General features: G+C 45.2%; 1 protein-coding gene across 2 annotated transcripts in view; it reads right to left on the minus strand.

Annotated features, from left to right (window-relative positions):
• LOC140716491 (sodium/calcium exchanger 3-like) overlaps positions 1 to 26,608 on the minus strand; it is a 604,478-nt gene that overhangs the window by 49,989 nt on the left and 527,881 nt on the right. For both annotated transcript variants that reach the window (XM_073029274.1, XM_073029275.1), the window contains exons 3-4: positions 24,127 to 24,230; positions 20,859 to 20,876 (exon numbers count right to left, since the gene is read on the minus strand). In XM_073029274.1, the coding sequence (XP_072885375.1) occupies positions 20,859 to 20,876; positions 24,127 to 24,230 (122 nt within the window). The remainder of the gene's footprint in view (positions 1 to 20,858; positions 20,877 to 24,126; positions 24,231 to 26,608) is intronic.

Consider the following 26,608-nt stretch of genomic DNA (forward strand, 5'->3'; position numbering starts at 1 on the left):
AAACTCATGAAGCTGGCTTTGTTCTCCGTGAATCTAAGGTTGTGAGAAGGTTTGACAGAAGTATTTAAAATCATGAGTACAGACAGTTGATAGAAACCGCTTCCATTGGCTGAAGGGCCAAAATCAGGTGTAACAGAACGAAAGTGTTGGAAAATGTAATGGAAATATCCCCCTTCCAAATGAGCAAGGTGTGAACTGTATTTTTGTAAAACTAATTTTAATCTACCTGGAAATCAAAAGCAACAAAACAAACGAGCTATTGGTTTTATATCCTGTGAGATGATGAAAAGCTTTATTATTCAGCAAAGGGTTCCTTTAGCCTGTAATCATTTTGAAAATAGAATAATCAAATTGTAAAGCACAGAAACAGGCCCGCCTGGCTCAAATCATTCATGCCAACCGCGACTATCTATGCTATTATGTTTTTGTCTATATTAGGCCTATATCCCTTCATTTCTTTCATATCTACATCCTTGTCCAAATGTCTTTTAAGTGTTATAATTGTATCTGCTTCTACACATGTCTGCAAGCCTGTTTCAGATAACACCAGCCACTGTATGAAAAGCCTAACTCTCATATCTCCAATATTCAGCAGGGCAGTCAGTAAATCTAGTGAGCCAGACCTTCCTGGTACTCACTGGAGCAGATAGCGAAAATGAATGAAAGCTTCCTACTGACAATCTTGTTACATTTAAGACCTTTTACAGCACATTGAGATAATGGGATCTCCTTCCCTTTGAAGAACTCACGGGGGCAGTTTGCATATTAGACCATTAGACCATAGAAATATGAGAGCAGATCAAGGCAATTCGGCCCATCGAGTTTGCTTCACCACATCATCATGGCTGATCCATTTTCTCTCTCAGCCCCAGTCTCCTGCCTTCTCCCCATATCCCTTCATACCCTGACTAATCAAGAATCGATCAACCTTTGCCTTCAATATACCCAATGACTTGGCCTCCACACAATCACCTGCAGCAAAGAATTCCATAGATTCACTACTCTCTGGCTAAAGAAATTCCTCTTCATTTCTATCCTAAAAGGATGCCCCTCTATTCTAAGCCTGTGACCTCTGGTCTTAGACTCCCCCACCACAGGAAATATCCTCTCCATGTTCACTCAATCATGGATAGGCTTCAATTAGGACACCCATCATTCTTCTGAATTCCAGTGAGTACAGGCCCAGAGACAGACCTTTGAATCCCAGAATCATTTTTGGGAACCTCCTGTGAACTCTCTCCAATGTCAGCACATCCTTTCTTAAGATAAGGGGCCCAAAACTGCTCACAATACTCCAAGGGAGGTCTCACCAGTGCTTTATAAACTCTCAACTTTACATCTTTACTTATATATTCTAGTCTTCTTGAAATGAATGCTAACATTACATTTGCCTTCCTCACAATAAACTCAATCTGCTTATAAACCTTTAGGGAATCCTGCACAAGGACTCCCAAGTCCCCTTGCACCTCAGATTTTTGAATTTTCTCCATTTAGAAAATAGTCAACCCTTTCATTTCTTCTACCAAAGTGCATGACCATACACTTCCCAACACCACATTCCATCCACCGCCTCTTTGCCCATTCTCCTAATCTGTCTAAATCCTTCGGTAGCCTCTCGATTTCCTCAAAACTACCTGCCCCTCCACCTATCTTTGTATCGTCTGCAAACTTTGCATCAAAGCCGTCAGTTCCATCTTCCAAATCATTGACATATAACGTAAAAAGAAGCGGTCCCAACACAGACCCCCTTGCTCACCATTAGTTACCAACAGCCAACAGAAAAAGCTCCCTTTATTCCCACTCTTTGCCTCCTGCCATTCAGCCAATGCTCACCCATGTTAGTATCTTTCCAGTAATACCATGGGCTCTTAACTTATTAAGTAGCCTCATATGTTCTGGAATGCTCAACGCTTAAATGCCAGTGATGCGTTTCCAGTGCCTGAACATGGGTTTGTTCCATTAAAGAGTATCTGCAGTATGAGCAAAGTTACAGGAAAAGGCACACAACCTAAGGACCCCTATCCTGTGAGAAGTTGGCTGCTTGAGTAGTGTTGCAACATCAACATTGCACTCAATGTCAGTAAGCCCAAGGATTTTGGACTTCAGGAAGGAGAAGTTGATGGACCAAACATCAGTCATCATCAGGGGGTCAGCAGCTTCAAGTTCCTGGTTGTCACCATCTCTAATGATCTATACTGGGCCCAACATTTTGATTTGTTCATTCATTACGTGACGTGTCATATGACGTAAACGATCACGGTCTTTCCGTGACCATGACTGTTCTTGGCAACATTTTCTACAGAAGTTGTTTGCCATTGCCTTCTTCTGGGCAGTGTCTCTACAAGACAGTTGAATCCAGCCATCATCAATACTCCAGAGATTGTCTTGCCTGGCATCAGTGGTCACACAACCAGGACTTGTGATATGCACCAACTACGCATATGACCGTCCACCACCTACTCCAATGGCCTCACGTGACCTTGATCAGGGGGTGGGGGTGCTAAGCAGGTGGTACACCTTGCACAAGAGGGGTGGGAGTGGCTAAGCAGGTAGTACACCTTGCCCAAGGGTGACCTGCACACCAGCGGAGGGAAGGAACGCCTTACAACTCCTTTTGGTTGAGACATATCTCCACCCCGGCATCCAACTGAGACAACTGCTAAAAGACATGCCAGCACCCATTTCTCATTGGGAATTTGAGGAGGTTTGCTATGTTACCAAAGACTCCGCAAATGTTCCATGGAGAGTATTGTGACTGATTGTATCACCATCTGGAATGGGGGGGGGGGGGGGACCACTGCACAGGATCAGAAAAAAAGTGCAGAGAGTTGTAAACTTAGCCAGCTCTATCATGGACACAAGCGTCCACACCATCAAGGATGTCTTCAAAAGGTGACACCTCAAGAAGGCAGCATTCATCACAAAGGTCTTCCACCACTCAGGACATGTCCTCTTTTCATTATTACCATCAGGAAGGAGGTACAGGAGCCTGAAGGCACACACTCATGCCATCAGATTTCAGAATGGACCACATTAACCAAGGAACACTACCTCACTTTTGCTCCTGTTTTGAACTAATTTTTAATATTTATTGTTGTGAAGTTTAGTAATTTTTAATGTATTGCACCGTCCCACTGCTGCATATCTACAAATGTCAAGAAATCCAGTGTGTCATTGATAATAAGCCGGATTCTGTTGACTTCCAACCAGATGCAGACCGCAGTGCAGGGGGTGCGGTTACTGCTGTGTTGCTGTCTGTCGTTAATGCTTTTGCCACTATCATCAATCAGCCCTCTTTGTCACAGCTCAGAGGGATGGTGTGGGCTGTGGACCCTCTTGCCAGATACCTCATTCTATATTAATTCCATCTGGCTTAATTCCCTTCCAGCCTGGTCCTGATCTGTCTCCATTACAGAGTCCAATATAACTGCCCATATGGAACCCAACGGTAGCAATTTTGTACAGCAGGAGAAAAAAATAATTTCTGCAGAGTCCTGTCTTACACAGCTTAACACACAAAAAAAGTCAAATTAATCCAGTCAAAGATGAGGCATTAGAACAGTTATAGCCTGTTAAATCGCACCTTCAGCAACTCTTCCTGAAGTAGGGCTGATTATCTGGGATGCTGAAATGGCATTTGCGATAGGATTTCTGATGAACAGTACTGATTTTCACCATGCCATAAACCGTGCGAGAAAGCACACCAGCGCTTCTGCTCCCTCAGCAGGCCGAAACAACTCAGCCTGCCCCCATCAATCCTCACCAGTTTTTCTAGACGCGCTAGAGGAAGCATCCAGGTGCATAATGGCTTGGTACGGTAACCGCTCTGGCCAAGAAACTGTACAGAGTTGTCAAAACAGCTCAGCGCCTCACAGAAACCAGCCCTCCCCTTGGTGGATTCTCTCTAAAGTCCTCATTCCCTCAGTAAAGCAGCCAGCCGATTCAAAGACCTCGTCCACCCTTAACATTCTCTCTTCTCCTCACTCCCAAAGGGCAGAAGGTATGGAATTCTGAAAGCACGTATGCCCTCAAGGACAGTTTCTACCCCACTGTTATAAGACTACTGAGTGATCCTCTTCAGTATCAAAATCAGGTTTATTATCCGGAACATATGTAATTTGTTGTCTTGTGGCAGCAGTGCAGTACATGGGGTATATGGGGTGTCCAGTGAAGGGGTAGCAACTCTGGTGAAGGAGCTTGTCGTGCCCACTCTGGGGCAGCTCACTCACCTTTGGTCCCCACCGGACACTCAGCTCTCACCTGTGGCCGTTTGCACACCTTTGCACAGCGCCTCGACAGGTGGGCTAAACCAGGTGAGGGTGGCCGGCGGGTCTCGCACCCCGGTGAGGCCGGAACCTGCCTGACCTAGCATGCGGGGTCAGCTCCAGCGGACCGGGCAGACGAGGCCGTGGAGAGCGAAGGCCACGACAAGGGCACGGAAGTCGTCACGGTCGTCCACTGCGCCCAAGGAAGACCCCAGTTTGTAACGCTTGCTCATACCACTGGACTCCTGAGATCGAGAGAGTGGCTTTTCCGCCTTGTAGATCTCCCCCGCACAGGCGCACCGTCAGACACAATGGACAACCTGCACCACTGTGCAATGCATCAAATACTTTATAAATTATAATAAGAAATGTGAAATAGGTACGTATTTTAAAAAACCCCAATTAAATAAATAATGCAAGAGAACAAAAATATTGAGCTGGTGTTCATGGGTTCATTGTCCTTTCAGAAATCTGATGGCAGAGGAGAAGAGGCTGTTTCTAAAATGTTGAGTGTGTGTCTAGGTTTCTGTACCTCCTCTCATGAGAAGAGGGCACATCCTGGGTGATGGGGGTGAGGTCCTTAACGATAGATGCTGCCAGTTTGAAGACATCCAGAAAAGTCTGAGCTGACAGAGTTTACAGGTCTTTGCAGTGCAAGGGCCCCTTCATACTCGACAGTGATGCAACTAGTTAGAATGATCTCCACATCTGTTACATCTGTAGAAATTTGCTCAAGTCTTTGATGACATACCAGATCTTTACTGTACTTTACTTTATTGTCACCAAACAATTGATAATAGAGCGTACAATCATCACAGTGTGGCGGCCCACTTCCCAGCGCACTCGAACTGGCTCACAAAGCGGCCGGTTCCAAAGAGGGCGCCAAGCCTGCTTCACCAGCAAGGGGAAAAGCCCGCACGCGGGACAGGACTGTGAATACGCGCCCCCTACAGTATTCCCGCCCGGGGAGGACGGGATCAGGAAGGCTTTAAAGCGAGGCCGCGAAGTTTGAATAAATCTCTTTTGCAGCTGCAGCTCACCGACTCCGTGTCGTTTATTGCAGCGCTGCGTGTAGCACACCGCTACAACAGCGATATTTGATTCTGCGCTTCGCGCTCCCTGAAGTACAAATCGAATTAAGTATAATAAAAATTTAAATTATAAATCATAATTAGAAGATAGAAAAGGGAAAGTAAGGTAGTGCAAGTCAGGTCCGGATATTTGGAAGGTACGGCCCAGATCCGGGTCAGGATCTGTTCAGCAGTCTTATCACAGTTGGAAAGAAGCTGTTCCCAAATCTCCTCAGAATCCTCATGCAACATAGCCGCTCGCCTGCCCTCTTTCGTAATTGCATCAATATATTAGGCCCAGGATAGGTCTTTGGAGATGTTGATAACTCTTGTATGATTAGATAGGCTCTTCACCTCGCAATCTACCTTATCATGGTTTTGTACCTATTGTCTGCCTGAACTTTCTCTGTAGCCTTAACACTGTATTCTGCCTTCTGTTATAGCTTTTCAGGTGGTGGGGTGGAGACAAACCTTTAACAAAAGAGGCGTAAGGCACTCCTTCCCTCCGCCAGCCTGCAGGTCACCCTTGAGCAAAGTGTACCACCTGCTTAGTCCCCCCCCCCACCCCTCTTGCACAAGGTGTAGCACCTGCTTAGCCGCGCCCACCCGCCTGATCAAGGTCACGTGAGGCCACGGGACCAGATGGTGGAGGGTCGTACGAGCAGCCGGCGCAGATCACAAGTCCTGGTTATGCGACCACTGACGCCAGGCAGACAATCTCTGAAGAGTATTGATCATGGCTGGGGGGGTGGGGGAGGTCACCCATCTTGTAAAGACACTGCCCAGATGAAGGCAATGGCAAACCACTTCTGTAGAAAAGTTTGCCAAGAACAATCATGGTCATGAGACCGTGACCGACCACGACAATATGACATGCCACATAAAAATGATGATCATCATTGTCATAGCTATACCTTTGTGTGCCTCAATGTACTGATGTTGTGAACTGATCTGTATGGGTAGTATCAATACCACTGTAGTTCGGTACATCTGATAGTATTAAACTAATTACCAATTTTACATTCTTCTTTGACAGTCCCTCCCAACATCTCCCCCTCTCCACATCATTCAGGTGTAAAGGAGAAAACAATTATTTAATCTTAATTTCCCTGTTCTCCCACCCTTGCTACAATATATTTACTTCCAAAAAGGATTATTAAATATTGACAATAATAAATAGTTCCAAACTTTTTTAAGTCATTATGACCAAGCGTCGTGCACTGCTTAATACACAATATGCTCCTTCGGACCGAGTATTTCAGTGCCACTTTCAGAATTTTCCTGCAGGCATGATGTGAAGCTGGGAGAAGCTGACCAACCATGAATAACGAGGAAGCTCTGCTCGTGGGCAATCTTGCTAAGTGATGAATAGCAGCCTCTCGGAGTTGGTTCATAAGCACAGTATTTAACATCGACAGTTAACGTCGCTAAATGTGAGCTTAAAGTCCACAGTCGATTGAGTCAGGCTGTAACAAGGTGAATATAAAAACGTTACCTGTTTTTAGCCTTAGCGTTTTCCCCCCAAAAAAACGGAATGATTAACGAGGTGCTGTGAGGTAACTTGGCCTATTACTGTCACACGTACGGAGGTAGAGTGAAAAAGGTGTTTCGCAAGCTGTCCATTACAACGGTCATTGAGGTAGAACAAAGGAAAAGAAAAAGGGAACGCAAACAAGCTGTTACAGGTAGAGAGAGTGAAGTGTAGGTAGGCAGTAAGGTAAGACACAGTGAGGTAGATAGTGAGGTCAAGACTCCATTTTACTGAGATTGTGAGGTTAAGAATCCATTTTACTGAGATTGTGAGGTTAAGAATCCATTTTACTGAGATTGTGAGGTTAAGAGTCCATTTTACTGAGATTGTGAGGTTAAGAATCCATTTTACTGAGATTGTGAGGTTAAGAATCCATTTTACTGAGATTGTGAGGTGAAGGGTCCATTTTACCAAGACTGTGAAGTCAAATGTCCATTTTACTGAAATTCTGAGGTTAAGAGCCTATTTTACTGAGATTGTGAGGTGAACGGTCCATTTTGCTGAGATTGTGAGGTGAACAATCCATTTTGCTGAGATTGTGAGGTGAATGGTCCATTTTACCGAGACTGTGGGGTCAAGTGTCCATTTTACTGAAATTCTGAGGATAAGAGCCTATTTTACTGAGATTGTGAGGTGAAGGGTCCATTTTACCAAGACTGTGAGGTCAAGAGTCCATTCTACTGACATTGTGAGGTCAAGAGTCAATCTTACTGATGTACTTATTGAAGCTGTCCTTCAGCCTGGTAGTACATACAGTACTGTGCAAAAGTCTTAGGACACATAGATATAGCAAGGATGTCTCAGAGTTTTGCATAGTACTGTGTTTGTCAACATGGAGCGGAGAGCAAGTTTGTAAATCAAGTGGGCGCAAAGGATGCTAGGAATGGCGATGGTGGAGTGCCATGAGAGGGGTGTGGGGCAGGTGGCAGAGAAGGAGTGCCAGGACCAGGGGGTTGGGGTGTGGCAGGTGCACACTCAGCCCTGAGACAACAGGCAAGGTGTATTTGGTTCCAAAACATTTGTTCATTGATCATTATAGAATGTCTCTCTGGTGCCTCCTGCTTGCTCCCCTCTCTCTACCCCCTTCCCACTCTCAGTCCACAATGAGACCCATATCAGAATCAGGTTTATCATCACTCAAAAGGTCATTCCACGTCCCATTCCCATTCTGATATGTCTATCCATGGCCTCCTCTATTGTCAAAATGAATCCAAACTCAGTTTGGAGGAACCACACCTTATATACCGGCTGGGTAGCCTCCAACCTGATGGTATGAACATTGACTTCTCTAACTTCCGTTAATGCCCCTCCTCCCCTTCTTACCCCATCCCCGACATATTTAGTTGTTTGCCTGTTCTCCATCTCCCTCTGGTGCTCCCCCCACCTTTCTTTCTCCTGAGGCCTCCCGTCCCATGATCCTTTCCCTTCTCCAGCTCTGTATCACTTTCGCCAATCACCTTTCCGGCTCTCAGCTTCATCCCACCCCCTCCGGTCTTCTCCTATCATTTCGCATTTCCCCCTCCCCCCACTACTTTCAAATCTCTTACTATCTTTCCTGTCGGTTAGTCCTGATGAAGGGTCTCGGCCCGAAACGTCGACAGTGCTTCTCCTTCTAGATGCTGCCTGGCCTGCTGTGTTCCACCAGCATTTTGTGTGTGTTGTTGTTTGAATTTCCAGCATCTGCAGATTTCCTCGTGTTTGAAATTTGTTTTTTTTTTTTGTGGCAGCAGTACAGTGCAATACATTAAATTACTACAGTACTGTGCAAAAGTCTTAGGCACCCTAGCTTTTGCACAGTACTGTAAGTATAGGCTTTTGTATCTCCCGCCCAATGTGAGGAGGGTTGAAGAAAGAATGTTAAGGGTGACTGGGCTCTTTGATTATATTGCCTGCTTTACTGAGGCAGTGACCTACCTGCGTCTCAATATCACCAAGACCAAGGAGATGGTGGTGGACTTTAGGAGATCTAGGCCTCATATGGAGCCAGTGATCATTAATGGAGAATGTGTGGAGCAGGTTAAGACCTACAAGTATCTGGGAGTACAGTTAGACGAGAAGCTAGACTGGACTGCCAACACAGATGCCTTGTGCAGGAAGGCACAGAGTCGACTGTACTTCCTTAGAAGGTTGGCGTCATTCAATGTCTGTAGTGAGATGCTGAAGATGTTCTATAGGTCAGTTGTGGAGAGCGCCCTCTTTGTGGTGGCGTGTTGGGGAGGAAGCATTAAGAAGAGGGACGCCTCATGTCTTAATAAGCTGGTAAGGAAGGCGGGCTCTGTCGTGGGCAAAGTACTGGAGAGTTTAACATCGGTAGCTGAGCGAAGGGCGCTGAGTAGGCTACGGTCAATTATGGAAAACTCTGAACATCCTCTACATAGCACCATCCAGAGACAGAGAAGCAGTTTCAGCGACAGGTTACTGTCGATGCAATGCTCCTCTGACAGGATGAAGAGGTCAATACTCCCCAATGCCATTAGGCTTTACAATTCAACCGCCAGGACTTAAGAACTTTTTAAAAGCTATTATTAATGCTGTTTGAGATAGTGATTTAGATGCATATCATATTTTTTTACTGAGTTAAGTATTGTATGTTATTAGTTTTGCTACAACAAGTGTATGGGACATTGGAAAAAAAGTTGAATTTCCCCATGGGGATGAATAAAGTATCTATCTATCTATCTATCTATCTATCTAGCTTTGAATCATTCATTAGTCGGAATTTACTCATTATTTTTAAAATTTCAGAGCATTTTCAGGGATTCCAGACATTTCTCCTACATTATGGTTTATGCTGTCAGGGGCACAGGTTAAACCCAGTTGAGCTTTATGCTGCGTGGGGTTGCTACAAGTGGAACTGACGTGCTCAGGCTGGATCTGCATCATTTTTGAAGGTAAAACTGAGGAGAGTTGGGACACTGTTAGATTTAAATGATCTGAAGGGACCGGGTAAATTGGTAATGCACAGGAGGCACAGGATGGGTTTGGTATCCACTGCAAGTTTGTACCACCTAGATTCTGAATGTGGAGTTGAGAGGAGTACCCGATGGCTTTGAAGATTATGAACCCAACAATCATCAAACCAAAGACCATTTCTTCACACCTCCAAAAGGACCACAGCCTTGTCGTAGGGTTTGGAGGCTTGCGTGCCTCACAGTGACCTGGAGCGCAATATTGGCTGGAGTCTGGGCTTTATGCTTTGCCTCTTGGTAGGGTCACCCATGCCACACAGGTCAGCGGGCAGAGGCCAGACTAAGAGTGGTCCATCGATCCTCCAGGTTCGGGGGTTCAGCTCAGGGCTAACAACCCTGACTGATAAAACAAAATTGTTACGGAAAGAGCAATGAAGAATCTTTCTACATCTGAGTGTGGCGGTATTCCTGAGTCTCCACCCGGGATTTGCATGGCTGACAGTGAAAACCGAGAGGAAGCTACTGACACGATGAAGGAAGCCCCGAACACCGCCAGAGATGGAGGACCTTCACTGCTGCCCGAAACGCCAGTGGTGTAACGGGCAATAGCTATTTTTCAATGATGATTTTGCAGAGATTGGTATGAACTAATGTTAATTAGTCCTTTTGCATTAATAAATGGTGCAGAAATAAATGCATAATCCCTGTTAGAGAGAGAGATAAAAGACAACTGAGTGGCCTTAGCAAGGGGAATGTTTCTCAATCAAATTCAATTCTGGCTGAACATTAAGTGCCAATGGCCTCTCTGATATGGATTAGGCTCGCAGCCCAGTAAACATCAAAGATTTAAATTAATCAAGATAATTGCCAGTAATGTACGGACGCAGCATGATAATTAATGAAGTCGAGTGAACAGTGCTGGGGTGGAGGAAGGGTAAAGGTTGGAATCAAAGGAAGATATGTCCATCACAGTTTTGATTCACTTTTCAGTTATTATCAGAATCAGGTTTAATCCCACCGTCATATGTCGTGAAATTTGTTAACTTAGCAATAGCAGTACAAAGCAATATTTGATAATATAGCGAAAGAATCCTGTGGATTGGAGTAAGGATATATACTAACAAGTTAAATTAAATAAATTGTGCAAAAACAGAAATTAAAAAGTAGTGAGGTAGTGTTCATGGGTTCAATCTCCATTTAGGAATCGGATGGCAGAGGGGAAGAAGCTGTTCCTGAACCATTGAGTGTGTGCCTTCAGGTTCCTGTACCTCCTTCCTGATGGTAACAGTGAGAAGAGGGCACGTCCTGGGCAGGGAGGTCCTTAATGATGGATGCTGCTTTCCTGAGGTACCACTCCTTGAAAATGACCCGGATACTATGGAGGCTAGTGCCCATGATGGAGCTGCATATTTTACAACTCTCTGAGGCACATTTTATCCCTGTGCAATAGTTTCCCCCTCCATAACAGGCAGTGACGCAGCCATTTAGAATGCTCTCCACAGTATATCTGCAGAAGTTTTCGAGTGTTTTAGGTGACAAACCAAATCTCCTCAAACTCTTAATGAAATATAGCCACTCCCCTGCCTTCTTTATAGCTGCATCGATACGTTGGGACCAGGTTAGGACCTCAGAGATATTGGCACACAAAAACTTGAAAATGCTCACTCTTTCCACTTCTAATCCCCCTATGAGGCCTATTATTTGTGAAGAGTGGGTTTTCAAAGTTGATGCCTTCATTTAGGTCACAGAAAGAAATTGAGATACAAGTTCCAATAAGACAACTAAATAAAAATTGCTTCTGACAGTGGTGTCCAACATGAAAGAATGAATCTTTCCATTCTCCACAGGTGCTGCCTGCCTGCAACAGTACAAACCACTGAGTTATGAATTGAGTCTACCAGCAAAGGACTCCATCCAGACCTAATTTTCATGTTTTTGAGACAGTAGGATCCAGAGCCTGTAGATCAATCAGCCCAGTGCTCATCCCACCATCCTGCTCTCCTTTCTCCACTCTCACACTCCTCACTTCCCGCCAGCTTTCCAAACTTTCCAGCTTTATTAAAGTTTCCACTGCACAGTCTAGTGTCAGATGTTCTGTTTAGTGGGCATCCTCACTTTAAAAAGAAAACCCCTTCATCGTTGTCAGGAGAAGGAAGAAGCAAATGGGTTTTGAAAGAATCTAAGCCACTCGTCTCCCCAGCATCAAGGACATCCTCAAAAGCCGATGCCTCTAAAAGGTGGCATCCATCATTAAGGACACCCACCACCCAGGATTTGCCCTCTTCTTATTACTTCCATCAGGAAGGGAATACAGAAGCCTGAAGCCACACACTCAATGATTCAGGAACAGCTTCTTCCCCTCCTCCATCAGATATCTGAATGGACAATGAACCGACCCATCAATACCACCTCACTATTTTAAGACCATAAGATATAGGAGCAGAATCAGGCCATTTGGCCCATCATGTCTGCTCTGCTATTTCATCATGGCTGATCCATTTTCCTTCTCAACCCCAATCCCCTGCCTTCTCCCCATATCCCTTCATGCCCTGACCAATCAAAAGTCTATCAGCCTCTACCTTAAATGCACCCAGTGACTTAGCCTCCACAGTCGCCTGTGGCAACGAATTCCACAGATTCACCCCCCCTCCAGCTAAAGAAATTCCTCCCCATCTCCATTCTAAATTGACGTTCCTCTATTCTGAGGCTGAATTCCCTGGTCTTAGACTCTCACACGTTTGGAAACATCCTCCTTTGCTCTCTTTTTACTAGGTTTCAATAGGTATGCTTTTGGTACGCTGGCCTTTATAAATCAGAGCACTGAGTATAGGAGTTGGGATGTAATGTTAAAATTGTACAAGGCATTGGTGAGGCCGAATTTGGATTATTGTGTACAGTTCTGGTCACCGAATTATAGGAAAGATGTCAACAAAATAGAGAGAGTACAGAGGAGATTTACTAGAATGTTACCTGGGTTTCAGCACCTAAGTTACAGAGAAAGGTTGAACAAGTTAGGTCTTTATCCTTTGGAGCGTAGAAGGTTGAGGGGGGACTTGATAGAGGTATTTAAAATTATGAGGGGGATAGATAGAGTTGACGTGGATAGGCTTTTTCCATTGAGAGTAGGGAGATTCAAACAAGAGGACATGAGTTGAGAGTTAAGGGGCAAAAGTTTAGGGGTAACATGAGGGGGAACTTCTTTATTCAGAAAGTGGTAGCTGTGTGAAATGAGCTTCCAGTAGAAGTGGTAGAGGCAGGTTCATTTTTTTAATTTAAAAAAAATGGATAGGTATATAGACAGGAAAGGAATGGAGGGTTATGGGCTGAGTGCAGGTCGGTGGGACTAGGTGAGAGTAAGCGTTCGGCACGGACTAGAAGGGCCGAGATGGCCTGTTTCCGTGTTATATTTGTTATAACCATAATTGTTATATGGTTATATGGTACATTTAATGCCAGAGAAATGTATATAATATACATCCTGAAATTCTTTTTCTTTACAAACATCCATGAAAACAGAGGAGTGCCCTGAAGAATGAATGACAGTCAAATGTTAGAATCCCAAAACCCCTCCAGCTCCCCCCTCCCACACGTAAGCAGCAGCAAAGCAATGACCCCCTCCTCCCCATTAGCAAAAAAAGTATTGTTGCCCCCCACCACAACGCATCAATAAAGACACAGAATTGTAGTACCCCAAAGACTACTCATTCACCCAGTAATTCAACGTACCACAGGCTCTCTCTCTCCCTAATAGGGGCAAAAGAGGTGTCACCGTATCACAGCAAGACACTTATTTGCAATACTTATTTGATTTAATTTTATGTATTTTTTTTCTTCTTGTAGTTAAAAGAATTTCTTATATACTACCGCCACAAACCAACAAATTTCATGACAAATGTCACTGATATTAAGCCTTATTCTGATTCACCACGATTAGAGCCCAACAGCAAGCATTAGAAATAGGTCACCTAGGCAGTTTTAAACTGGAATCTGTTCAGTCGGGAACTGGCCTGGCTTCACCAGACTGAGAGAGTCTCCTTTCAATACATCAGACAGGTCTGCTTATAATGACAAACTGTGAACAAATCATGCCATAGCAAGTGTATCAAGGTTCTATCCAGTTTATCCAATTGAGACACAGCATAATCCTCGCTGATTTGATTTGCTGGAAGCGATGTAGTTCACTGTCTGTTTCGATGTTTCGATGCACATGTGACAAATAAATTTATCTCATACTCTTGACCATTCCCTCCCACATTAAGCTACGACTATCTTGACTTGGACTTTATAAAGGCAAGAGGTTCTGCACAAGAGATGCTAACAACTCAGAGTGGCACACACAAAATGCTGGAGAAACTCAGCAAGTCAGGTTTCTTTCTTCCTCTCCATTGATGCTGCCTGACCTGCTGAGTTCCTCCAGCATTTTTTGTGGTGTTATTCTTGACTTTGGGTAGCAGGCTAGAGACATGTCTCTACCAAAGGAGATGTAAGGCGCTCCTTCCCTCCGCTAGCCTGCAGGTCGCCCTTGGCCAAGGTGTAGCACCCTTTTATCCCCCACCGATCAGGGTCACGTGAAGCCACTGGAGCAGGTGGTGGATGGTCTTGCGAGTGGCCGATGCAGATCTCAAGTCCTGGTTATGAGGCCACTGACGCCAGGCAGACAATCTCTGAAGAGTACTGATAATTGTCGAGGTCACCCGTCTTGTAAGGACACTGCCCAGAAGAAGGCAATGGCAAACCACTTCTGTAGAAAAATGTCCCAAGAACATTCATGGTCATGGGAAGACCACGATCACCCACGTCATACAACACGGCACACATGTTGACGTCATACGACACGGCGCATAATGATGATGTCATATGACATGGCGCATAGCAAACAAGCGAAAGAACAACCAGACATGAAACAGAAAACCAATATTCAGTATTTATTCTACATAAAGCTCTGAACTAATTTATTTTAGTTTTAGCACAGTAACAGGTCCTTTGGACCGATGAGCCTGTACCACCCAATTATCTCCATGTGACCAATTAACCTGCTGCCCAGTACGCCTTTGAAGCACGGGAGGAAACCCAGGGGAAGAATGTGTAAACTCTTTACAGATAGTGGTAGACTTGAACTCAGGTTACTGGTGCTGTAAAGCGTTTCACTAACTTCTGTCTGCTGAAGTACGTTGTTTAAAGTTCAAAGTATATTTATTATCCAAGAATGCACACATTATACAAACTTGACATTCGTCTCCTTACAAGCTGCCACGAAACAAGAAACTCTTGTTCTGATCCTTTCTGCGTGCGAGAACACATTTCGTCCCATTGGCTCTGGGTCCATAATGATATCCATCTCCTTTGTCCTGGGTATCAAGTGACCTGTCGCTTTCATATCACCAAAGTGCCAGAAATTAACAATCTCCAACCAAAAGATTAACGCAAGCACGAGGAAATCTGCAGATGCTGGAAATTCAAGCAACACACACAAAATGCTGGTGGAACACAGCAGGCCAGGCAGCATCTATAGGGAGAAGCACTGTCGACGTTTCGGGCCGAGACCCTTCCACTTCTTCAGTGTAGGCATCACTGGCAGAGGCTTCGCGGTACTGAATTTAAAGAGCAAACACGAGGAAATCTGCAGATGCTGGAAATTCAAGCAACACACACAAAATGCTGGTGGAACACAGCAGGCCAGGCAGCATCTATAGGGAGAAGCACTGTCGACATTTCGGGCCGAGACCCTTGGTCCTATTGGACAGTGCTTCTTCCTATAGATGCTGCCTGGCCTGCTGTGTTCCACCAGCATTTTGTGTGTGTTGAAAGATTAATGCCCTCCTCTTCATATTCATTGGCATTGCCTTCAAAGAGTTCAACCCATCAATCAGCTGGGGGCGGGGGGTGGTCAGAGTAATTAGAAAGCCTCCAGTTCAAATTTCAAAGTACATTTAGTATCAAAATATGCATACATTATTCAAACTTGAGATTCATCTCCTTACAGGCAGCCACACAACAAGAAACCCAAAGGAACCCAAAAAGACTAACAAACACCCGATGCACAGAGAGAGAAAGAAACAAATTGTGCAAACAATAACAGCAAGCAAACAGCATTCAGAACAACACTGAGTCAATTGACACGAAGCTTGGAGTAGGCCCACAGCCTAAGTTCATCACACAGCAGAGGAAAATGTCACCACGTCCACAGGCATGAAGCCTGAAACAGGCAGAGCAGGCCCAAAGCCTCAGCTTCAGTTCATCGCATAGCCAAGGAAAATACAGACAACCCACCTCTCCCAGAAGTTCTGGGAGTCTCCGGCATATTGATAGCGGCTCCTTGACGCCCGCAAGTTATATACAATATCCCGGAAATTGATTTTTTTGAGGGAGAGCGCGAGAGCAAGAGAGAGCGCGAGAGAGTGAGAGAGAGCATGAGAGAGATCGAAAGAGAGTGCGAGAGAGAGAGAGAGCATGAGAGAGAGAGAGAGAGAGACCGCGAGAGAGAGAGAGCATCATGGCAGAGTGTTCCAAAAAAAGAAAATATAAAATGTACTTCACCCCAGTCTACACTAAAGTGTACCCCTGCCTAATAGGGGTCAAAAATAATGACAAAAATAGTGTTGCTCGCTGCACTGTTTGCAACAGTGACTTTTCTATTGCCCATGGTGGGTTAAATCACTGTTGAGGTGAGTTTAACAGGAGTCACTCGTTCACTAGCATAGCTAACATTATTTAAACTAGCTGGCTAGCTGCTAAGGAGCTACTCTATTGCAGACATCCCACCTCTCCCGGAAGTTCCGGAAGTCTCCCGTAAATTGATGGTGCTACCTCCCTGAAACGAGTCTTTGCAGAGTGGGATGTCTGAAAATGTCATGGAGCCCGCAGGCACGGAGCCCGGAGCAGCCAGAGCAGGCCCAGAGCCTCACCTCAGTGCAGCGAAGAGGCTGAGCAAACATTACAGAGCGGTGAGCAGAACTGGCCTGACCCTCGCCTTTTCAATCCATCCAGCCCGGCGTTTAAATCATCCAAATATCAGGTCGTTCTTCACTCTAGTGTGATGTCCGGCAATCAAACTCTTCCCCTATCATCTACGCAGCTGAGGCCACTGACTTAACACTACACAACCTCATTCAAACACGGTGAGTGCATTCGGCACCGTGGTTTGAAACTAAAACTGTAAGAAGCGGGATTGTGAGGAGAGTGACTATCTTTGGGCAGGTGACAGGGAGGTAAATGTCACTAGTTGTCTGGAGCATAAAGTAAAGATGAAGGCAGCCTAAGGGAATGTTCCCACAGAGAGAGAGAGAGAGAGAGAGAACTGAGAGAAATGGATGCGTGGGCAGAAGTTATTAAGGTTTGAAATTAATTCTGTTCAAGGCTATAGAACAGTGTTACTTATTGCGTGACAGCAGGCAAGGTGTTGCAAATATAAGTTGAGCTTTCAGCTGGAGGTAGGGATGTAGAGGCCGGTCGACTCGTTGCTACCCAACCGATTATTTCCACTGGTGTTTCTGAGAAGGTGGAATACAATCGGTGCCGACCCACTGCACCCGTGCAGTTAGGTGAGGACATATTCTCAAACTACAGCCCCCTGCCCGACCCCACTTCAAGTGATGTGTTTGCACTGTTACATTACATAGTTGTTATAGCCGGGGTGGGGGAGGGGGTGGTAGTGGGTTTAAGCCCCCACTACCTATTAAATGCTCCCAATGGCATGCACCTCAACTGGCCTCTGGCAGCCAAGACCAACTCTTGGCCTTCAATGGTGGCTCAGCTACTAAGCCTGGCAGAACCGTTTCTACTGACAGGAGAAGGGGCAAAGGCGGGCTACTGGTGCCTTAAAGCCAATCGCTTCGGGCAGACGGGGCTCGTCAGCTGTGGTTGGCGGCTCATCGAGGAGAAGGGAAACTCTTATATCAGACCTCCGCTGCCTTGCTGCTGTACCCACTCATAGAGAAGGCTGAGGGAGTGAACCCTGAGGGAAAACTCCAGAGCTGGACTCCCTGAGGCAGTCCGACATTGAGTTCAACGCTGACTGGCAACTCCTGCGATGCTGCTGGTATCAGACTGTATCGGTCTCCGCCGTTCCTTTGGGTTCATCAGGTGCGTGGAGAGGGGGAGCTTGCTACGCGGGCAACAGCTTGCTCTCCATATCGTACCGCCCCGACTTGTGTATCTACTCAGCTCGGACACAATATCCATGGTCAATCAGTACATAGAACACAACAGCACAGTACAGGCCTTTCGGCCCATGATGTTGACCTTGCATAACCTACTCTAGGATCAATCTAACTCTTCCCTCCTACATATCCTCCATTTTTTAACATTCACTGGGTATACTTACAGCAGAGATTGATAGGTTTTTGATTAGTTTGGGCATCCAAGGTTTTGGGAAGAATGGGGTTGAGAGGGATAATAAATCAGCTGTGGTGAAATGGTGGAGCAGACTCAATGGTCCAAGTGGCCTAATTCTGTTCCTAGGTCATAGAAACATAGAAAACCTACAGCACAATACAGGCCCTCATCCTGGTCTTAGGGTCATGTGCCTACCTAAGGATTTCTTAACTAATGTAGTTGTCTCTACCACCAGGGCGGGACATTCCACACACCCTCCACTTGCTGTGTAGAAAACTTGTCTTATGGGTAGTTTTACCTTAAAAAAACTTAAATTTGCAGCTGCCCCCCCCCCCCCCCCATCAAGACAGAAACCTCTTATACTAAAGTCTGCAGAGCCATGTGATAAGCCCAGTTCAAGCCTGAAGAGTAAAGTTCAAAGTAAATTCTATTACCTAATTACATATATGTCAAGGGCTGGTGATCTCTTAAAAAAAAACTCACTCGGCAGAAGTCAATGGCAAACCACTGCTGTAACTTGCCTAGAACACGATTTCCCCCTACGTCAGAGCGATGTGGAAGGAAATCGCCCGCCACCTGGAAATAATTCTGGATGCGACATACCTAACATATAAGGCCTATCCAATCCTAAGATTCATTTTCCGGTGGACATACTCAGCAAAGCTACTAGATAGCTCTTTCTTAGATTTTCCATTTCATTGTGGTGCAGAATCAATATCCAGGTACCCCAGGACAGCTACCAACTATTATAGCTGAGCTTGATGTCACTCTGTCCTGAGGCTTCACAGAGTAGTTCTGTGCCTTATTCTGATTGTCAAAAGTTGCTTCCATCATGATTGGTTAGCTTAGAAACTGCAGCTTCCTTTCCCATTGGCTAACCACTTGCTATCCAGTCTCAAACAGCCTGGGTATATAGAGAGCATGTGTGAGAGTCAGTCTCTCTCTCTCTCTCTCCCTCTCTCTCCCTCCCTCTCTCCCCTCTCTCTCCCTCTCTCTCTCTCCCTCTCTCCCTCCCTCTCTCTCTCTCTCTCTCTCTCTCTCTCTCTCTCCCTCCCTCTCTCTCTCTCCCTCTCTCTTTTTGTTTAAGGCAAGCGAGGAACATGACCACCGGGAAGGTATGCTCTGCGTGTGCTTTTAACTAAGTATGTTTGCTGAATGCATGTACGTTAGGTGAATATTCAGCTTTGTAGTTCCTGTCATTTGGGAAACGGGAATGTTTGATCGAATTTTTACTGTTTGTAAATAAATGAGGAGCGTACCCATTCACAGAGAGTGCTTTCTGTCTCACTTGCAACACCCGCGGACCTGATTCAACGTTACACTCTCCTTCTTATTTTAATTTTTTTCTAATTGAGGCGCAGAGTGGAATAGACTCTTCTGACCCTCTGAGCTGCATCATCCAGCAGCCCTCAATTTAACCGTAGCCTAATCACAGGAGGTCCCTAAGGTTGTCATAGCCAGGGGTGCTAGTAGGGATAAGCTCCCACTACCTATAAAGTGCTTTAAATGGCGTGCGTCTCTAACAGCCTCTGAAAATAAGTCTAACTCTTGGCCTTCACATGTGGCTAAGCTACTAGGCCCAGCGGAACTGTTTCTACTGACAAGAGAAGGGGCAAAGGCGGGCAAAACCAGTTGATTCGGGCAGGTGGGGCTTGTCAGCCTTGGAAGGCAGCCCACCTAGGAGAAGGGACACTCTGATTTTAAACCTCCGCTCCCTTGCGACCATACCTACCCTTGGGAAAGGCTTCAGGAGTAAACCCTGAGGAAGAAATCCGGAGCCGGGGTCCCTAAGGCAGTCTGATGTTTACAACTTCACTCTGGCAACCTCTGCGACGACACCGGTGCCAGACTGTATCGGCACTTGCCCTTCCCTTGGACTCCATCAGTGACGTGGAGAGGGGGAACCCGCTCAACCGCCGATGGGCAACAGCCGGTTCTTCAAATCTTCCTGTCCAGGCTTGCGCCCTGGAGAGGCACAAACCCGTGATCCCCTGGGTTTGACAGCTGCCTACTACTAAGTCACAGGATGATTTACAATGACCGATTAACCTACCAACCCATGTAGCTTTGGACCGTGGGAGGAAACTGGAGCACACGGAAGAAACCTGTGCAGTCGTGGGGAGAATGCGCAAACTCCTCACAGGCAGTGTTGGGAATTAAACCTAGGTCGCTGGTACTATAAAGCACTGTGCTGCCCCTACTATCATTAGGCCTTGATTAGGCCTTGTATGTTGCCCTGGGATACCTCATCAACTCAGTGGCTGTTCCTTGGCCTGGCACATTGACGCACATTTTTCTAGGCCCCTACGTATGCCCGCAGGCACAGTAAGTAGGCCGCTGCAAAAGAAATCAATCCCTCTTAGTCATCTTACTTAAAGCCTTAAAGCAAACGTACAGTATGTATCTGAAAGGACAGATGCATTGTTGACTTTCAGCAGATGACTAGCTGTGTGATGTGATCAAGTTAAAATAAAAGGGAGTTAAAATAGTAGTGCCGAGAACTGCTGGGAAAACATTAACGTTAAGTTCATTAGGGTTTAGATTAACCAGTTAGAAGTCGTCTGCCCAGACTTCGACGCATCATTCTACTGACTCAACAAGGCATCTGCCCAGGAACTTGGGGACTCTGTTCAGTTGGTGCTGAGCTGAAAGTGGCAAGATTAGACCACCGGGAAATGGGTCCCGTAACAAAACCCCACCCCCACCCCCCCCCCGATGAATGGAACCCAGTTAGAAACTGAGAGCTTACCTTCGGCCAGTAAGAGAGCTGCAAAGAGAAAGGAAAGAGATTAGATATATAGCAGGTGAAGATACTGTTATACCACTTATGACTTCTAGTATATATCAGTTGCATCACTAATGAGAAATATTTCTATATTTTTAAAGAATACTCTGTGCAAATATAGAAGATGCACTTTTATACAAATAACAGTTTAAATAACGACTAATTTAATGATGTGTCACTGATCTCGGTACACAGCGACTGAGGGCACCACTTTAACTGGGACACCGCAGGGGTTCTGGCGCAGTCAAACACGAAGCAGACACGAGAATTTGTAGAAGCGGGGTTCTCTCCTGACTGCTCCGTAAATAAACATGTCGAAATAGATGCCACCTACGAGCCGCTAAGAGTTAAGGAAACGCGGGCCAACGCTACTCAAAGGTCAACTGAAGGGATAGCCAATCGGGACCGAATGGGGAGGGCTATGTAAATGAGAGCCCTCCCAGAGAGAACCACCAACGTCTGTGCACTGAGGATGTCACCGCGACTGGTGATGAAACGGCTGCAAGCTAACTGCCTAGCTCGGCGAGAACCACTACTTCAAATGATATAAGACCCTCTTCAACCTGTCGTTGCTGACCTGATTTAAAGGTCATGGTTGGGGGTGAGGGAAAAGGTTATGGTTCACTTGATGGCATCAAAAGTGGCATTCAATGTTAGAGGTCGTGCCTTGCTTGCTGGGAGAATCGGCCGGGATCATGTTCAGTCAGTGCACGGTTTGTTACCTCAGACCTCGTCCAAGTGGTTAAAACAAGATCGCAATGAAATAGGGGCAGGTGTAGGTCACTCAGCCCTCACAAGGCTGCTCAAGGTGTGATTGTGGCTGCACTGCCCCAGATCCCCAGTAAGGTCTCCGTGCAGATCAACCCCAGTGGATCACGCTCGATTGCACTAGATAGCAATGAAGGCATTGCTCCATTTGATGGTGGGAATGTGGATCGATGTGCACCGAATATATCAAAACTAAAGGAGTAAACAGAAAAAAATAAAAGCAGTTGTGAGCACTTTTGGGCCCCTTATCTAAGAAAGCATGTGCTGGCATTGGAGAGGGTCCAGAGGAGGATCGCGAGAACGGTCCCGGGAACGACAGGGTTAACGTATGATGGCTCTGGTCCTGTGTCCACTGGAGTTTCGAAGAATGAGAGGGGATCTCATTGAAAGCTACTTAATATCGAAAGACCGAGATAGAGTGGACGTGGAGAAGATGTATCCTATAGCGAGGGAGGTCTAGAATCAGAGGACACAGTCTCAGAGTAGGACGTCCCTTTACAACAGAGGTGAGGAGGAATTTCTTTAGCCAGAGGGCAGTGAATCCCTTGAATTCATTGCCACAGACAGCTATGGAGACCAAGTGTGTTGGGTGTATTTAAAGCAGAGGTTGATAAGGGTGTTAAAGGGTACGAGGAGAAAGCAACAGAATAGGGTTGAGAGGGTTAATAAATCAGTCTTGATGGAATGGTGGAATAGACTCAATGGGCTGAGTGGCCTAATTCTGCTCCTATGCCTTATAATGTTGATAAACCCTTGAAAATAACGAGGGCTGTGGCAACACTTTATGATCTGTTGAAGAAAATCTCCTTACTTCAAATATTGACATTCAGAATAACTGTGGCACTCTGGATGCAGCAAGAAAGATCACAGGGCACTCTAACGGGTGATTAGAATGGCTCAGCACATCACTAGGACTCATCTACCGGACCTGGAGACTATCTACAACTCTCAATGCCTCTAGTGCACTCGTAACATCATTAAAGACCCATCCCATCCCAACTGTCTGTTCAATCTCTTGCCATCTGGAAGCAGATGCAGAAATATCTTAGCCAAGACTGTACGACTGAAAAACAGCTTCCCCAAGGGCTCTTATACAGCCAAATGATGCGACACCCCAGCTTGTCAATGGCTTTTGAGTGTTATGGACTATCAAAGTCACTTGTTGCATGTAAACATAGGATTTTTTAAAAATTAAGTCTTAAGACCATAAGAGAAAGTAGCAGAATTGGGCCATTTGGCCCACTGAGTCTGCTCTACCATTTCATCATGGCTGATCCATTTTCCCTCTCAGTCCAAGTCTCCTGCCTACTTCCCGTATCCTTTCATGCCCTGACTAATCAAGGATCTATCGGCCTCTGCCTTAACTTTACTCAACGACTTGGCCAATATACCCAATGACTTGACTAATATATCCAATGACTTGACCAATATACCTAATGACTTGGCCAATATACCCAATGACTTGGCCAATATACCCAATGACTTGACTAATATATCCAATGACTTGACCAATATACCCAATGACTTGACCAATATACCTAATGACTTGGCCAATATACCCAATGACTTGACTAATATATCCAATGACTTGACCAATATACCTAATGACTTGGCCAATATACCCAATGACTTGGCCAATATACCCAAAGACTTGACTAATATATCCAATGACTTGACCAATATACCCAATGACTTGACCAATATACCTAATGACTTGGCCAATATACCCAATGACTTGACTAATATATCCAATGACTTGACCAATATACCTAATTACTTGGCCAATATACCCAATGACTTGGCCAATATACCCAATGACTTGACTAATATATCCAATGACTTGACCAATATACCTAATAACTTGGCCAATATAACTAATGACTTGACAACATATCCAATAACTTGACCAATTATACCCAATGCTTGGCTATACTGCATGCATTGTAAATACCTATTTTGTATGGACTGGAGTAGCACCACAATCTTGTTGTCTTGAGCAATGCCAGTGAAGTTCTATTTTATTCTTTTCTAATAGTCAATGATGATAAGGAGGGTTAGATTGTAATGTAAGGCAGGAGTATCATGGAGAATCAGAGCTGAACTTCACACTGTAGATGAAATACTAAACTGAAAGTTTTCGATTGGATGATAAAGACATTGACGGAACATGGAAAATGATTGCAAGGTCTTATCTTGTCCACACTGCACCAACCGCCGCCACTGGGCTGTAAACGTGCAGGAGCAGTGTGTGATTAAATGCCTTGCTCAAGGACACACACGCTGAGGCTCGAACTAACAACCTTCAGATCGCCAGCCCAAAGCCTTAACCACTTGGCCACAGGTCGGAGCGTAGAGCAGACTGTTAGAAGTAAGTGACTTCCAACGGAGGTGAAGGGCCATGATAAGTTTTATAGCGCGGCCTTTGTATGCACAATATGGATCAAAATCTCTGAGATGTGCAAACCTGAAATCCCACGTTTCATCCATCTGGGCTTCTCCAGGACAACATAAAAGTTTTCCTGCTTTTCGTACTCCTCGTCATCCACAATTTTCACCTGGATGGTCTTCCTGCAGGGGGACAAAAGAAACCATCCTCTGAGTACAAGAAAGAAACTGCTGCGTGCAGCTACCTGATAACAGCTACTTGCCAAATACCGACACGGCCCAAACCTCTGTACACTGTAGTCGAGAGGTGCACATCACCAAAGGCAGGAAAGGACTTAATGATACAAAGAACTCCAGCTGAAGGAACTGAGGGTATGCTTTTATCTTCTGCTGCTGCAGCCATCAACTTCAATGTTCAATGAGCTGTGCATTCGGAGACATTCTTTTGCACGCCACTGTTTTAATAATGAGTGGTTATTTGAGTTATTGCCACCTTCCTGTCAACTTGAACCAGTCTGGCCATTCTCCTCTGATCTTTCATCCGCAGAGCTACTGCTCACTAAATGTTTTTTTTGTTTTTTGGCACCATTCTCCGTGAGCTCCAGAGCAAGAGTTTCCAACCCTTTTTATGCTATGGGCCAATACTATTAAGCAAGCAATCCATGGACACCAGACTGAAGATCCCTGCTCCACAGACTGTTGTGCTTGAAAACCCCAGGAGTTCCGCAGTTTCTGAGATACTCAAACCACCCCATCTGGCACCAACAATTATTCCATGGTCAAAGTCACATTTCTTTCCCTTTCTGTTGTTTGATCTGATCAACAACGGAACCTCTTGACCATGTCTACATGTTTTCACACTTTGAGTTGTTGCCACATGATTGGCCGATTAGATATTTGCATTACCTGAAATGTGCATTACATGAGGTGTCTGAAAAGAGGATGCTGTCCAAGTTGCATGCCATTTTGGACAATGACTCCCATCCACTCCATAATGTACTGGTTAGGCACAGGAGTACATTCAGCCAGAGACTCATTCCACTGAGGTGTAACACTGAGCATCATAAGAAGTCATTCCTACCTGTGGCCATCAAACTTTACAACTCCTCCCTCGGAGTGTCAGACACCCTGAGCCAATAGGCTGATCCTGGACTTATTTCCACTTGGCATGATTAACATTATTATTTAATCATTTATGGTTTTATATTGCTATATTTCTACACTATTCTTGGTTGGTGCGGCTGTAATGAAACCCAATTTCCCTTGGGATCAATAAAGAATGTCTGTCTGTCTGTCTGTCTTACCGAATAGGTGTACAGCCGTTCTTAACAAAGTGGCCACTGAGTGTAGATTTGTGGACCATTTGCAGCAGTTACTGACCACACTGGATTCCAGGAGTAGCTTGGTTCTTATGAACGATAGAGTCATAAGATTCATAGATTCATGCTGGCAGAGGGAAACTGATAAATAGCCTGCTTTTATTTGATTTTCATCATTGTTCCCCATCAGATCAATTTAGAGAGTGTGAAATCTGTTGTTCTCTCCATTTTCCTTTCCTGCGGAACCTGCTCAGAGTGCTAAACACAGCCGGTCCATCACAGGCTCACCCCTTCCTTCCACCCAGCCCACCTTCACTGTGTATTGCATCAGAGAGGCTAACAGTATCAACGGGGATGCCTGCCGCCCCGGCCATTTCCTTTGCCCTCTTTTTCCTTCTGAGAATAATCTGAACCTGGACCATTACTGAGTACGTTTGCAAGAAGCGCTGCCACAGGAAAGCAGCATCCACCATCAAGGAGCCACATCGTCCAGGCCGCTACCTTCTTCTCGCTACCACCTTAGGTCCCGTGCTACCAGGTTCAGGAACAGCTGTTGCCCTACAACCATCCAGGCTCCTGAACCAGCGCAGATAACTTCACTCACCTCATCACTGAAGTGACCCAATAACCCAGAGACTCACTTTCAAGCACTCTACAACTCATGTTCTTCTTGTTATTTACTTTTTAAATTATTTGCACCATTGGCCTTCTTTTGCTTGTTGGTTTGTTTCTCAGCATTTGTTATTTAGAAACATAGAAAACCTGCAGCATAATACAGGCCCTTCGGCCCACAACGCTGTGCTGAACATGTACTTAGTTTAGAAATTATCTAGGGTTACCCATAGCCCTCTATTTTTTAGAGCTCCATGTACCTATCCAGGAGACTCTTAAAAGACCCTATCGTATCCGTCTCCACCAGCCCATTCCACGCACTCACCATTCTCTGCATTTAAAAAAACTTACCCCTGACATCTCCTCTGTACCTACTTCCAAGAACTGAGCCCTCTCGTGTTAGCCATTTCAGCTCTGGGAAAATGTCTCTGACTATCCACACGATCAATGCCTCTATGCCTTATTTATAATTTTTTATAACTTCTATTGTGATTTTTATTTGCCTGTAAATGTGCGAAAGAAAATAAATCTCAAGGTGATGTACGGTGACTATACAGATAATTAATTTGTCTTTTGACTTTTCATCTGTTGAGGATCACACTGACTTCTTTTGGATAAATTAAAGTGCTT

Source organism: Hemitrygon akajei, chromosome 25 (genome assembly GCF_048418815.1).
Source record: "Hemitrygon akajei chromosome 25, sHemAka1.3, whole genome shotgun sequence".
In the NCBI taxonomy this organism is placed as follows: Eukaryota; Metazoa; Chordata; class Chondrichthyes; order Myliobatiformes; family Dasyatidae; genus Hemitrygon; species Hemitrygon akajei.